This window comes from Anas platyrhynchos, chromosome 34 (genome assembly GCF_047663525.1).
Source record: "Anas platyrhynchos isolate ZD024472 breed Pekin duck chromosome 34, IASCAAS_PekinDuck_T2T, whole genome shotgun sequence".
In the NCBI taxonomy this organism is placed as follows: Eukaryota; Metazoa; Chordata; class Aves; order Anseriformes; family Anatidae; genus Anas; species Anas platyrhynchos.
In genome coordinates, this window is record NC_092622.1 from 1,460,790 (window position 1) to 1,474,666 (window position 13,877).

At 53.2% G+C, this 13,877-nt stretch overlaps 1 protein-coding gene across 3 annotated transcripts in view; it reads left to right on the forward strand.

Annotated features, from left to right (window-relative positions):
* Positions 1-4,066: 4,066 nt before the first annotated feature.
* Positions 4,067-13,877, forward strand: part of HDAC7 (histone deacetylase 7) — a 71,389-nt gene continuing 61,578 nt past the window's right edge. The window contains exon 1 of one of the 3 annotated variants that reach the window (XM_072031925.1): positions 4,067-4,460. In XM_072031925.1, the coding sequence (XP_071888026.1) occupies positions 4,442-4,460 (19 nt within the window). In that variant the 5' untranslated portion in view covers positions 4,067-4,441. Of the gene's footprint in view, positions 4,461-10,719; positions 10,850-13,877 lie in introns of those variants that run through there. The other 2 variants (XM_038172560.2, XM_072031922.1) reach the window with 2 other exon arrangements.

Consider the following 13,877-nt stretch of genomic DNA (forward strand, 5'->3'; position numbering starts at 1 on the left):
AGATGCTCCTACCTCTGGCACACCGAGGTTGGGGCCACCATGGGACACGGGGCGGGATGATGGATTAGGAAAGTGGCTGGGAAATTTCTCATACATTTCCTGCAAGGTTTGAAGTCAGGCCCCCCTGTATGACATCCCATCCCTCCTCTTCACAGCTGCTTCTCATTTCCCAGCCATAGCCTTCCTGTTTTGCTGGAACTTTTTTATTATTATTTTATTTTTTTGGAAAGGTGGGGAGGAGGGGGCTGCACTAAACAGCTGCACACAATTCTCCCCTGGCCATGCCTGCTCCCATCACTATATATAGCCTCAGACAGGCCAAACAAATGGAGCAGGGCTGGGGTTAATAATCACAAAATGGAGTTCAGCTGTCTCTGAACTGTGATTTACTGGGACCAAGGCCAGGCAAGTTCCTCCTCACGCCCTGGCTGTGGAGTTGTCCACAAGGGACCAGCCTTTTCAAAATGGGAAAAATTATTTGAAATGCCTTTTTTTTTTTTTTTTTTTCTCTCTCTTCTTTTTTCTAGCTGAAATTTGAGAAGATGCGAAATGATTCAGGCAGGTCTGCTGCTGGATGAGGTCTCCGGGGAGGTGCTGGTGTGATGCGGAGGGGCACCGTGTGTGCTGACCCACACCTTCTCCGCCCCGAGGAGCTTAGAGCCAGGAGAATGGGTGAGTTCATCCCATCCCTCATTCTTCACCAGGCCTTTCAGTGCCTGAGAAGTCACTGGTGGCAGCAGCCCAGGAGGCACACGGTTGGAAATTGTGCTGTGCAGAGGTGTTGGTCCCGCTGTGACCTGCCTGCTGGGCTCAGATCTCCGTTCCCTGTGGTCACACAGCTGCTGTGATAAACCTGCAGAGTGTAGCTGGGGCTGCTTTGTGTGATAATTATTCACAAACAGGATGTGCCAGGGTGCTGTGTTTGCTCTAGAGTCTAGAATGAGAGCCCAAGTGTGAGGAAACATCTAGGTTTTGGGGTCTCTGGCATCCAAATTCTGCCCATTGTGTGTGATGAGCATCCCATAGATCCTGGTCCTCTGAACCAGGAGTATTTTTTCAGCTGCTGTGGCTTACAGAACCAATTCTTCTTCCCCCGAAAAAACAAACCTGCTCCTCTCCTGCCTTCTGTGGCAAGATGTGGCTGCAGTCAGCTCTCCTGCCCCTGTGCCTGCGTTGCTGCTCCTCCAGCTTTGAGGCCACCGATCTCCTGCTTAGTGTCCAAGGGAAGAAATATCCAAGCAGTGCCCCCAGAGGAGGCATCCTGGGCTTTGCTGGGACCAATACGCATCCATCACCCTCAAAATAAAAGAGGGATAGCACAGAACAAGGCTGAAGCAGCCCACCCAGAGCTTTTTCATTCCTGGACCTAAAACAATCTGCTGTGCAGGTTGCAAGCTTGCAGAAAGCTTGTAGGCTGCCTGTGCGTATGCACAGCATCTTCTGGGAGTGTCCTGGTCCATCAGTCCCACACGGAGCCAGTGTTCTCCGTGTATGGCTTTACATTCCTCTTTGTTATCCTACAGTTTGCCAGGAAATTTCCAGAAACTTTGGAATTCTTCTCCATGTGCATCCTTAAATACAGCGGGGCACCCATGGGGCAGCTGTGTGAGGGGTAAGCATTTGCAGGCCATGTGAAGATTTCCCTTTGAGAGCATTGTGTACATAGCTAGGGATTTCACGACCCCTCTGGAATGCGTAGAGGCTCGCTTTTTTCATGATAAAGCCTTGAAGAAGGGCTCTTGGAAAATGCCAGCACAGATTAGAGCGCTGGGGCTTAGCGTTTGCACAACTGCAGAGGATTTCAAAGCAGCAAGGCGTGTACTTTCCCTCAAAAGATGAGCCTTTCAGGCACCTTCAGGAACCTCCGTGGATCCCCCACCGTGACCACTTCCAGCACTCAGGATGCCACAGCACATTTTTGGGGTTCTCCAGTTGGTAGAACAGGAGCCCTCCAGGCTGGTCTCCTCTGAAACATGAGGATTTTAATCTTTCACTGTCTTCCTCCTAGGAGACTTCCATCAGCCTTCCTAATTAGACAGAATCGCCTCACTTCCTTAGATATGGAAATGTTATTTGTTAAATAAGGCAGGATCCCTTATCTCTGCCCGGCCTTTGCGCAGCTCTGCTGCTGGCAATTTGCTGGGTGAAAGGAGTCCGCACACCTAACGCCGCGTGGTGCAAATATCCAAGTAGGTAAAAGTTTGTAGCTCGTTACCGAAACGTGGCTCTGAGCTGGGCAGGAGTGGCCCTGTCTGGGGACACTCGATCCCACGTGGCTGATGGCCAAACTCTCTCCACAACATGTTGTTACCCTGGCCACCTCCTTTTCCCTCAAGTCTTTCCCCATTATCTTTTTTTTTTCTTTTTCTTTTTCTTTTTTTTTTTTTTTCTTCAGGCTATCAGGTTCTTTTAACCATTGAATACATTGAAAAAAATGTTGAATACAAAAGCCATTAAAATATGAATATGAAAACTGTCCAATATGAATTTCACTGTTGCCACTTTGAGGATAAATAAGCAATTTTCCTTGGGCCAATCCTTGGGGTCAATCCAAAAATCCTTGGGACAGTCAAACTGAACCTCTGATGTTGCCTGTTTCCAGTCTCACACCTACCTGCTAGACCAGGACGTGGCTGTAGGGGTGGGCAGAGGTCCACCCTGCTCCCTCTTTGCCACTGACGTTGTTCCAGTTGGCATCAAAGAACGGGACGTGGCTCTCCCGGTTCCTGTGGTTCCCCTGGGATTTTCCTTCCCTCAGAGGCAAAGCTCGAAGCCAGGTGTCCCCCTTTGGGCCAAATGTCACTGCAGGGGACATGGGGTGGCAGGAAGAGCTCTGCCCTCTTCCTCCTTGTGCCACGGGGTCCTTCAAGAGGGGTGAAGGCTGCAAGCCCTTGGGATGCAGCTGGGAATCCCAGGTGGAAGGAGCCACCTCCTGGAAGGACCCAGGCTTGCAAGCACCCAGGAGGGACCGTCCCTTGGCTTTTCCCCAGCATCACACGGGCACTTAGCACCTTAGAGTGTGTCTGACTTGATTTTCCCCAACCAATTTGCTATTTAATCTGCAGGTTGCACATTTTTTTTTCCCTAACAGCAGCCAACTTCGGGTTTGAAACTCGTGTGGCTTTTGGTAGGCAGGTCCCTGAAAGCAGGGATGGTTTTGGACAGGGCTGGGATCCATTTGCTGGCTTGCAGCAGGTGTTGAAGGATCTGAGTCTGTTCACAGCAAAACCCAGCGGCCTCCCAAGCCGATGATCTGCTCTGTGGTTAGTGGCCCTGGAAAATTCTGGGTTTGAAAGGGATAAAATGCATTGCAATAATCGATTTCTAGGAGCGAAAGCCAAGCACGAGCAAACAAGAAAAGCGGTGTTGCTTTTGGCGATTACTTTAACATTGTAAAAAAAAAAAAAAAAAAGCGTTCCTTGTTGGCTGCTGAGCTACCGAGGAAAAAGCTGGCACAGTTTGGGGCTGGAAGTTCAGCTCTTGGGACAAACCTGAGGGTTGTTAGGTGAGGAAATGGTGCTTTTTGACCCCAAAAGCTGGCAGCATGGGTCTGAGAAGCGAGCTTAGGTCTGGGCCCGTCCTGAGCCGTGCTGCAGGATGTCTGCATGGCTTAATTTCTCTCTGGCCCTCTGTTTCCCACCTGCTGTATCAGATTCACCGTTTGCCTTGGTTTCTCACTCAATGGAGCCGTTTTCCTTTCCATTTGGGATGGGGAGCCCTGGGGTGATGCCACCCGCACTGGGACCAGCCCGGCACAGCGAGCGGAGCCTGGCCGGACAGCACCTGGAGGGGAGGAAACAAAAGGAAGAAGAGCCGAAATCTCTGCCGGTGACACTTTCTCCCAGCCAACAAACAAAAGTTTTATTAGCTAAACCCTCTCAGATGCTGCATTCCAGCTTGGTAACATTTCGGTAACACATTGCAAACGTTTGACTCATAGAAACTTGGAAGGCTGGAGCCGGGGGAGGGGGAAGAGCGTCACATTCCCATTCCCGGGCAGGGTTTGGTGGTTGGATTTTTTTTTTTTTTTTTAAGAACTGAAACTTCTCTCTGTTTAATGGAAAAAAAAAAAAAGTGTTTGAGCCTGACGGCTTTTGCCGGCTCGCATTGTGTTTTCGGTGAGGGGCTGGGGGAGGAGGGCTCGCGCTGCCAAGGGAGGAACCCGGGGCAGCTGAACTCTTTTCTTCTGCAAGTTTTTTTTTCTCCCTCTGTGTTCCCAGGACAGGGTTGGCTTTCTAGGTTTGATAAAGCATTTCCTTCCATTGTCATTCTATACGGCCTCTGGGCCCTTCGCTCAGTCCCTCCCCTTTCGCCTTCCCCTCTCTTTCTCTCTCTCTCTTCCTGAACTTTAGTGAATCTTGAGATATAAAGAAAGCAGCTGCCTCCCCTAAGCACATCTTGAACAATGAGACCTCATCTCCAAGGGCTTTAACTCCTCTGGATGCAAGGACAAAGCCAGGGTGAGTAGCCTGCCGGTGGCTCTGCCGGTGCCGCGGGGCTCCGGTGGGCGCTCGCGTCCATCCCCGCTGTGCCGGGGTCTCTCCTGACCTTGAAGGCAAAGAAAAAACAAATCTGATGCCACCAAGAGTGGCCGGGAGCGGGTCTGGTGTCAGGGCTGAAAACCAGCCGATGGGAAGGTGCCAGGGGGAGTCACATCCCCGGGTCAGGGCGCTCGGTTTCGGAGGTGAGGGCTGCGCGGCGTGGATGCTGCGGACCTTCCTGCAGCTGCCTGCGTCGCTTCTGCTCTCTGCTGTTTGCGAGCTGCTGGGATTTTTCCTCTTTTAAATGGTGAAGCTGGAGATGGGCCGGAGCACCGGGGAGCTGCTCTGTGCGGGGGACCGGTGATGCACGGCCGCTGGCTGGGGGCAGGCGCGGGTTGGAGCTGCAGCAGGGCTGGCCGCAGCCTGGTTTTGCCCGAGCGATCTCTTTAGGTTGTTCCCTGCACAAAAAGCAGAGAATGTCTCAGAAGCGACGTGGTTTACGTTTGTTAAGGGAATTCAGGGCAAGGGATGGGGCTGCTGTCTAGTTTGCAATATGGGTCCCCCGGTCTCACCCTCTCAGGAAACTGCAACTGATGCACGGGGGAGATGATGACAGACACCGAGGCCTATTCCAGATAAATCTTTAAGAGCATCCAAGGGATAGCACAGTGCAAAAAAAAAAAAAAAAAAAAAAATGGAAATCCTGCCATCTCCTCCTCTGGAGCAGCAGCCTGAGCTCCCCAGGACACTCGCTCTGTTCGATGTGCACCAGCACAGCTCTGTGCTCCTGGTGCTTACTCCTGCTCCCTCTGGCAAATAGCTAAAATATGTTCATCTCATGAGACTTGCCCTTCAAGGTGCTTGCTCTCTGGGCTCTAATGTGCACCGCTGTGCTCTGTGCTCGCTGCTCGTGCAGCCCCCTTCTTGCTTCTGCCATTATGCAAACTTTTCATCTGCTGTTTTGCTTTCAGTGCCTAGGTGACAATGGGAACAAAGGAGCAGGGTCTGTAACTCCAAAGGATGTCTGAGGTCAAAGCGGCCCCTGTCTCATTCCTATCGGCTCCTCTGTTTGCTGAATAACTCGCCATGCATTCCTTACCTTTATGCACTCAGGGAATTGGGGGGGAAATGCAATGTGCAGAATAAACACAGGTGATGCACGTGGGCTGCAGAGCAGCGTGGGATCTCGCAGTGCAATATGGGCTAAGGACAGCAGTGCTCTGTGCATGGGAAATTGTGCACGCTTTAGAGAAGTGTTGCTGTGTTGTGGCAAATTTCTTACAGAGGTAACCCTTGGAGCTCGAAAATGCGGAGAGGGAAAATGGGAGCGATGCAGCAGCAGCTGGTTTGGGGAGGGAAGGGGCTGCCAGCAGTTCTGCTGCTTTTCCCTGAAGCCCTCCACTCCTGTTGTGGGGTCTGTGTGATCGCAGCGGGGTTAAATGGGGCCCTAAGGGTTTGTTTCTAACTTTAGTCACCCGGTGGTAGCTCCGTGATCTGGGTAACAAAGCGATGCTGCAGTGAGAGTGGTGCTGCTGCTGAGAGGGGCCGGGAGCTGCAGCACCAGTGGCCTTGGTGGGAAGTCCTTAGGGCCTTGCTATCAAAGACCCCATAAAAAGGGGAGCGACCACCAGCTTGAGGAGAAGAGAGCTTGCAACTAAATCCAGCCCAGATGCTGTTATCTGTGTCTGAGCACCCCCGCATGGAGGTTTTTTTCCCCTTCGTCTCCATCTGTCTCCAGTATCTGCTGTCTGCGCTGAAATATGATTCATAAGAAATAGGATCTTAATCTGGGAAATGCCACTGGGCATCCGAGGTGCTTGGGACCGGGCATGGAAAAGATCAGTCCCTGAAAATCCACGGCGAGCCCCATGCCAAATGGTCTGAGCCTCAGACAATAAAGCTCCGAGGAGCCTCTTGCAGGTGAGTTTTCCAAATTGCTGCCTGCTGCCCTGGAACAAGGAATGAATGTCTGGGATAACTGCGATTAGGACGGTTTCCAGTGGCTTTCTTGGCCTCCTTCATCCCCTGTATGGGCTCGTCAGGAGGAATCCATCCAAGCGAAGGTGGAGCAGCCCAGCTGGGCGGCTCAGCCTTGGCCGCCTCCGCAGGCGCAGGAGAGGAGGAGGCTCCTCTGGCGACCGCTCAGCCCGGCTGGAAGGGGATATTTGATGCGTGCTCCTAATCTGGAGAAGCTGAATCCTCCTGGTAGGGGCTTTAGGAGCTGCTGATGACTTACACATGGAAGAGAGGGAGAGCAGGGGGGAGACAGCTGATGGAGGGAAACGGGGATTAACAGGGTAAACCTGGGCATGTGCAAACAGCGTGATTTTAAGTCAGAAAACACTGGAAGGCTGCAGCTGAGACCAGGGAAAGTAGGTCAGATGCTGACTGCTGTATCTATTCTAGGAAACCAGCTCTGGCCAGGATTTGGCCACCGTCCTGGGCAGGCAGGAGGACGTGCCCCACTCCTCCCATGGGACCCAACCTGGTTCCTAGGCAGATAACAGCTCTGACCTCTCGGTGGGTTTTAGTCTCATGGGAGTTGAGTTATTTGGAAAACAGCAATGCTATTGCCACTTGGTGTTGATGCAGGGCATATTTGCAATGGGGGGTTGTGTTTTAGGAAGCAGTGCCTGGAACAGGCAACAGAAACCTCCTGCTACCATTCGTGGTAGTTGAGAAAACCAGGCATGATTTTGGGTCTAATGATCAAGGAATGATCAAACAAGGTGTGAAAACACCTTTATTTCTCATTAAAACAGTATGGTCGGGGATTCAGTATCCAGTTCAGGTTGCTGTTGGAGTATGGCGTGTTCTGATGCTGCAAGCAAGCTGGAGGTTGTCCCGTATGCATATAAACTGTTCAAAACCTGTCTGAAAATATTCTAGGAGACCTGCAGAAATTGTGGATTGTGCAAAATTACCTAGGGAGCCTGTCTAGTGTTTTGTGCAGCAAGTCAGAGTAGGCTAGGTACCTCTTGAGCTTTGCTCTCCTTAAAATTCACATTTCTGGTCCAGTGCAACACCAGATGTTTTCCCTGCATCCCAGAGCAGCTGTGTTTGTGGTGTTTGCTCTTAGATTTTTGCTAAATCCAGCAACTTTGGGCAGCTCTCTGGTGTCTCTGAGAATGGGCTAGGAGCTGTAGGTAGAAAGGGCTCAGGAAGAGATGCTAGGTCAGATGGTCACAGGCAGGATTGCTTCATTCCAGGGAGGATCAGGGCCCATCAATAAAAGGGGAACTGTCACGCTCACCTTAAATCCCATTGATAAAGAGTTGGGCAAAATTGGGCTTTAAAGCAGAAAAAAGGAGATGAAAGGAGCATCCCCAGACTTGAACGTGAGCAAATCTCAGGTCTGCAGCTGGAGGAAACCTCCAGAGCTGTCGTTCAACTGCCTGGGACAGGCATTTTTCCAGCAGGAGCTGATGTGTTAACACAGATGTAGATGAAACCTTCAGATTTAATGGAGCTTGTCAGAGGCACGATTACGTTCCCTTGATTTTTCAGGAGGAGATAAGAACTTTACTGCCACTGAAAGTCTTCCCCAGCTCTGTGCCCACAGTCCCCTCCATAGCAGCCTCCAGGAGCTCCTCTGTGTTCTTGGCACTTGCACAATGAGGAAATTGGCCAGCATTTCCATATTAGCAATCAACTTTCCAGGGATGTTGCATGTATTTTCCAGCCAGGGATGGAACAGCATCAGCAACCCTTTTGTCCGCCAGGCCGGGGCTGCAGTTCTGCATTAGGAAGGACCAGACATTGTTTAAAAGGCTCCGACGAGAGCTTTTGGTGCAAGCACCCAGCGAGGCCGTTCCTGCAGGACTGGAGCTCTGTATTCAGACCACGTCCTGCCTCTTGGCTCTTACACCTTGGCACTGGGACTGCCACCGGTGTTACACCAGCAGGCAACTGGGCACGGGATGGGGGAACTGGTGGGATGCTGGGGCTGCACCCAGGTGTCCTGCTTGATGAAGCATCTTGGTGTGCTAGGGGGAATTGTGGCAAGTTCCCCCCCTCCTGCATTTATGGCCATGTGGTTTTTGGCCACCTCCATGGTGCACTCTTACCAAAATTTCCTTTGGTGTAACTTTGTGCCCATCGCTGCTCTCCTCGACCAGCACCCAGCCGCAGCCTCGTCTCCAGCAGCCCCTCGCCCTTTGTGTCTCTCCTGGACAGACCCAGCCTTGCATTGTGTTGGTGTCCTCAGGAGGATGCACATTAAATACAAATTAACTGGGCGTGGCTGCTTTGTTAGGAAGTCTTCTCCCCAGCACAAATAGAATTAGCGAGCAGGAAACAGGTAAATTTTTTTATATTTTTTTTTTCTAACAAACCAGGTGGATGAAGCAAAAAGTCTTGCCTGAGATGCAAGCGCCTAGCAAATTTGTGATGGCTGCACCTGGTGGTTTTAATAGCACCAGACAAACTGCTAAACAATAGGTTTGTGTGGTGGCCACACAGGAAGACCCCTGGGGCTGCACGCATTTCCCCCCCTCCTTGAAATTTGCTGCCCTTTGCGGGGCCGGCGGTGGCTCTGGAATTGTTATTCCATCAGCCTGTGGTTGGATCCAGTTTGCTGCTGCCTTGGCATCTTCGGAGTGCAAAATGCACCGAGGAAAAACCCTCTGCGTCCTGCTCCGTGCTGTGTCTGGCAGAGACGAGGGGCTGCAAAACCCATCCCGAGCTTTGCAGCGGAGCGAGTGCGTCAGGAGGAGGGCAGCAGCGTGGAGGAGATGGAGACTGGAAATCCACCAGGTCCTCGTGGTGTTGCTGTGAGCCTGGACCCCTGTCCCCGTGTCCCCCTCTGGTCCCCAGCACGCTCAGATGACGCCGTGGCTCCCCCCGGTCACTGCTCTCCCTCCTTTGTTCCCGAACCATATTTCTCCCCACGTCACCGAAGAGCCATGGAAAAGCTCTGCCTTTTAGACACGACGTCCTGCGGCAGCCCCGGCCTCTTTGTTTCTTTTCTTGTGCGCTCGGTTTCATGCTGGGCGAGCGGTTTTCTTTTTCCAGCCAGGCCGGCTTTGGAGCATCGGACATGTGCAGAATGAGAAATGCTGGAGCCTCAGGGCTCAGCCGGGGCTGGACGGACGGACACCGGGCTGGACAGACGGATGCAGGGCTGGAGGCCGTGTGAGCAGGCATTTGGCCTCAAAGGGGAGGAAAAGGCTCATCTGGGGGAAGGAGCACAAGCCAGAGCACCGCTTAGAAGGGAGCAGAGGCTTTCCAGAGATGGATTTTGACTCGGAGACATCCTGAGGCTTTGGGTTTGAAGCGAAACTATTTCCTCCACCTCGCCGTGCCCGTGCTTGAAATCTGGGAAACGGCACGTGTTCAGCCTTGGTCATTCATTCGGCGAGACCCCAAACCCATAACTCAGTCGCTAAATACCACGGCAGACTCCGCTCCCCCGGCCCAGCCGCTGCCTGAGCGCTGGCGATGCACACGGGGACGGGCAGGACCTGGCTGCTGAATCCTGCTGACTTCTCAGATCAGTCTCCTGGCGGTGATTTGTCCAGACAAAAGGTTTTCATCAAGCTGGAAAAACACTGCAAGATCCCTGGGCGCTTCACAGCACTCGGCATCCTCCGGCCCCTTTGCTGGAGGTGAAAGCCTGAAATGATGAGAGGCTCAAGATCATATTGCTCTGCAACTCCCAGGAATGATTTATAGAGCAGGGATTACAAATCCTGCTCTGTTCAGATGTTATAAGAAAAGATCTCTATTCCCATATCCTGAATTAATTATATTTAAGACAAGCAATTTTGCATTAGAACAAAAAAAATCTCTGCAGCAGTTGGGGAGGGAAATATTCCTATATAAGAAACTAAATCTCAAAACAAAATCGAGGCAAGCAGACACCAGATGTAGAGACCAAACACCGGGAGCTGGCTGAAAGCCACCCAAAGTCGCAGGAGCTGGCTCCTGGGCAGGGTGAAGGTGCCCAAATTTCTGCCCCTCTCCTGGCTTTGTGGTTCCAGCAGCCCCCAGTGCCCACAGAAGGCACAGAGCTACTGCTGCTGTCTTTGTGCAAGCACTTCTCCAGCTTGTCTTCAGAGAAATGAAGGCAAAGCAAGTTTATTTTTATTATTATTATTATTATTATTATTATTTTTTAGAGAAGTTGGGATCCTGCCTCAGTCGCAGCACCGGACGCTGCGGATGCGCAGGGCTGGGACCAGGCACAGCTTCACCAAACCCCGGCACTGGGGACGTCACCGGAGGTCACCTCTGTCCCTTCCCTGCTCCTGGGATGGCCGCAGCCACCCGGGGCCATGGCCAGGAGGTCACCAAATCCCCGCTGCCTCCTGCACACGCAGCGCCGGGAGCGTCACCGCGTGGGGAAGAGGATGAGGGCCTTTTTCAAGGTTACAAGCTTCTTATTTTTGGACGCTTTCCCCCCCCACCCCTGGAGCTGACCCAGGCTGCGAGCTGCTGAAGTTTTTTAGGCCCTTTGTTTGTTTAATTGAAGCGCTGTTTGTTTTTGATCACAGGCATTAGATAGGCACTTCCTCTGCAGGCAGGAAGCAGTGATTTCCTGTTAATTCGCCGGCCAACTCTCACTGCGCAGGAAACCTCGCTCTGCTGAGTGTTCACTTTTCGTGCAGCGTTTTTGGAAGGGCTCTCGTGTTGTTGTTTTGTTTTCTCTTCCCCCTCGCCCCCGTCCACGAGCGGTGCCGGTGCTGTTGGGTCTCCGTAGGAAGGATGTGCGGAGCCAGCCCTGAGCCGACGCGCGCGGGGCTGAGCGCGCCAGGTGGTGCCGTTTGCCCGAGGTGTTTCCATTTTGGCTGCTGCAAGGTCCAAAATGCAGGAAAGACGGTGTCACAGCACTGCCTTCATGCCCCTGCCGAGCCTCCTGCAACTCGCCCTGCTTGGTTTTGATGGTATTTGATGACAGCTTTGTGCTCCTATGGACAGCACGAGCCAGCCTCCCCCTGCCTTTTGGCCCCGCTCGGTGTCCGAGCACCCGGCTCCCCTCCGAGTGCTGTTTTGTCCGTGTGCCTCGTGTGGCGTGGGTTTTTCAGGATGCTATTTGCTATGGAGGAGGGTGGGTTTGTACCAAAACCACTGGCTGTCATGTGAAGAGTTAAAGCAGAGAGCTGGACTGAACCCGGGGGGGTTTGCAGGCTCCTTTGCTTGCTGGACTAAAGGGATTTTTACGCAGGGCAGTGCTCAGAGGACGAAGCAGGTGAATTTTATTACCAAGTGCCAATTAAATCAGTGGGAGAGAGCTGCTCTTGGTGTCTCCACCTTGATGTGTGCTCCTCAGCAGCTTTGTGAGCACCAGCAGCTCATTGTTCAACGTTGCTCGTTCCCTCCTTGGCTACAGCTGCGTGCCCAGCTCAGTCCCACAGAGCATCGGGGCTGGGGTTAGAGCTGATGCTTTGCTCCTAGATAAGAGTTTTTGAGGGAGAAAAGAGGTTATTAAGCTTTTCTGCTCTGCCAGGGACAGGTGGAGCAGCGGTTCCTTGGCAGCTCAGCACACAGGGGGGTGTTTTTACCCCATGTCTTTGTCCTGGTGGCATCTATCGGGGCGCTAACCCAGCCAGAAAAACTGGGAAAAAAAAAAGCCCTGGAGGGGGAAGCAACCTGGAGCTTTTAAGCCGGTGCCCAGGGTGAAGGCAGAAAGCCTGCCCGAGGCTCCAAGCAGAGTAGAGGCGGATGTTTTCCACCACTAAACCCAAGGAAAAAGTGGCTCCAAGGGGTTCCTGTGAAGAGTCGAGGGTGATCAAATGCCTCCCAGCTGAGCTTCTGTTGCCTTTGGAGGGGCTGGGACGCAGCGAGCAGAGCAAAAGAGCTTCAGGCGTGCTGGCCCCAGAAGCCAGCCAGCAGTTTTCCTGAAGCCATTAAAAACCATCCTGGAATCAACAATCACCAAAGGCCTCGCAGACGGTGTGGGGGCTTTGGAAAGGAAACATCAGGTGTTGTCCTGCGGTGGGGACGGGATGCCGCTGGTAAAGGCAGCCTTTGTTCAGGCAGGAATTACAACCAGACTCTTCTCTCCCACACCGTGCAGGAGAGGAGGTGTTTCCCCGAGGGAAAGCTGCGAGTTTTATCCTGGGATCCGCCAAAACCAGGCTGGAGAAAGCACACCGTGTCCTGCCCCGGCCACAGGGACAGCCCGGATGCGCTCCCCCCATGGCGCTGAGCGTGCAATGCTCCTCCGGAGACCCGAAGCTGCCAGCAGCTTTGCCAGCTCCAGCTTCCCTGCCTGCTTCATGTGGCCTGATTGTGGTGTCCCTGCTGTAGTGCAAGCCCATCTCCACCCCAAGAGGTTTTTTTCCCATTTGTTTGGCCCCGTGCACGCTGCCCAGCCCCGCAGCAAGCAGTGGCAAAGAGCAGCTTCAGCAGCACACTCATCTGGGGATGTGCTGGAAAATAAAAAAAATTGGAGCCTTTTGGTTTTGCATACCCCATCCGGGGGCACGGGCATGGAAAGTGCCGGCGTGACACATCAGCACTCTTGTTTTGGTCGCACTTTGCTCGATAACTTGCCAATGCCACAGTCAAATCACCCCGGTAAACAAGAGCACGAGCCAGCTCAGACCCAGAGCCGCGGCTGGCGCCGACACCTTCCCGAGCCCCGGGGGAACTGCAGGTTCCCTCCTTGCAGTGGGTGTCGGAGGGTTAAAAATAGCCTCCAGATTTCGGTTAGTAAATGCGGAGGCAGGGAGCAGAGCGCTGTTTATCAATGCCAGGGTTTCCCCTGAGACGCTGAAATGAGTCAGATAAGAGATGGGCACAGCCGTGCACCCGCCGGGTCCTGGGGAGCTCTGTGCCGAGGCGCCTGCGAAGCCGAGGTCCCTGGGGACGTGCGGTTTGGCTCGGGCTCCCAGCAGATTCGGGGGGCTTTGCAGCATCCTGCCCTTGGACCCTCTGGAAAACCTCGAGCTCTGCCATCAATCTGCCAAGCCTCGGCTGCGGCAGGGTGATTCGCTAACCTGGCACGATTCCTAGCTGGGTTTTGAGCTCACGCAGAGGGGTGGCAGGGCAGGGACGAGCATTTGGGATGGCACGGGCGTCCCAAAGGGACCCACAGATGGCTGCCAGGTGCCAGCCTCTGCTGAGGTTCCTGGTGCTGGTGAGGCTGGGTGAAGAGCGACCTCCCAGGAAAACATCTGCAGGCGCTGCTCCAACCTTTTCAGCGCGTGCAATAAAATTGCTTCTGCTGTGGAGGTCGCGCAAGCTGAGCTCTGTAGTGCCTGGATTTTAGAGAAGCCCAGGGGAGGATCTCACTGTCCGTGATGTTGCATTGCTGACGCTCGAGACCTTTCCAGCAGCTGCAGTGAGGAGATCTCCATCCCTGGGAGCAGCACGGTGCCATTGCTGCTGCTTGCTGGAGGGGAAACAGAGGGTTGGGGGCATGGTGTGGTGGGGAGGGCTGCCCAGCGAGGC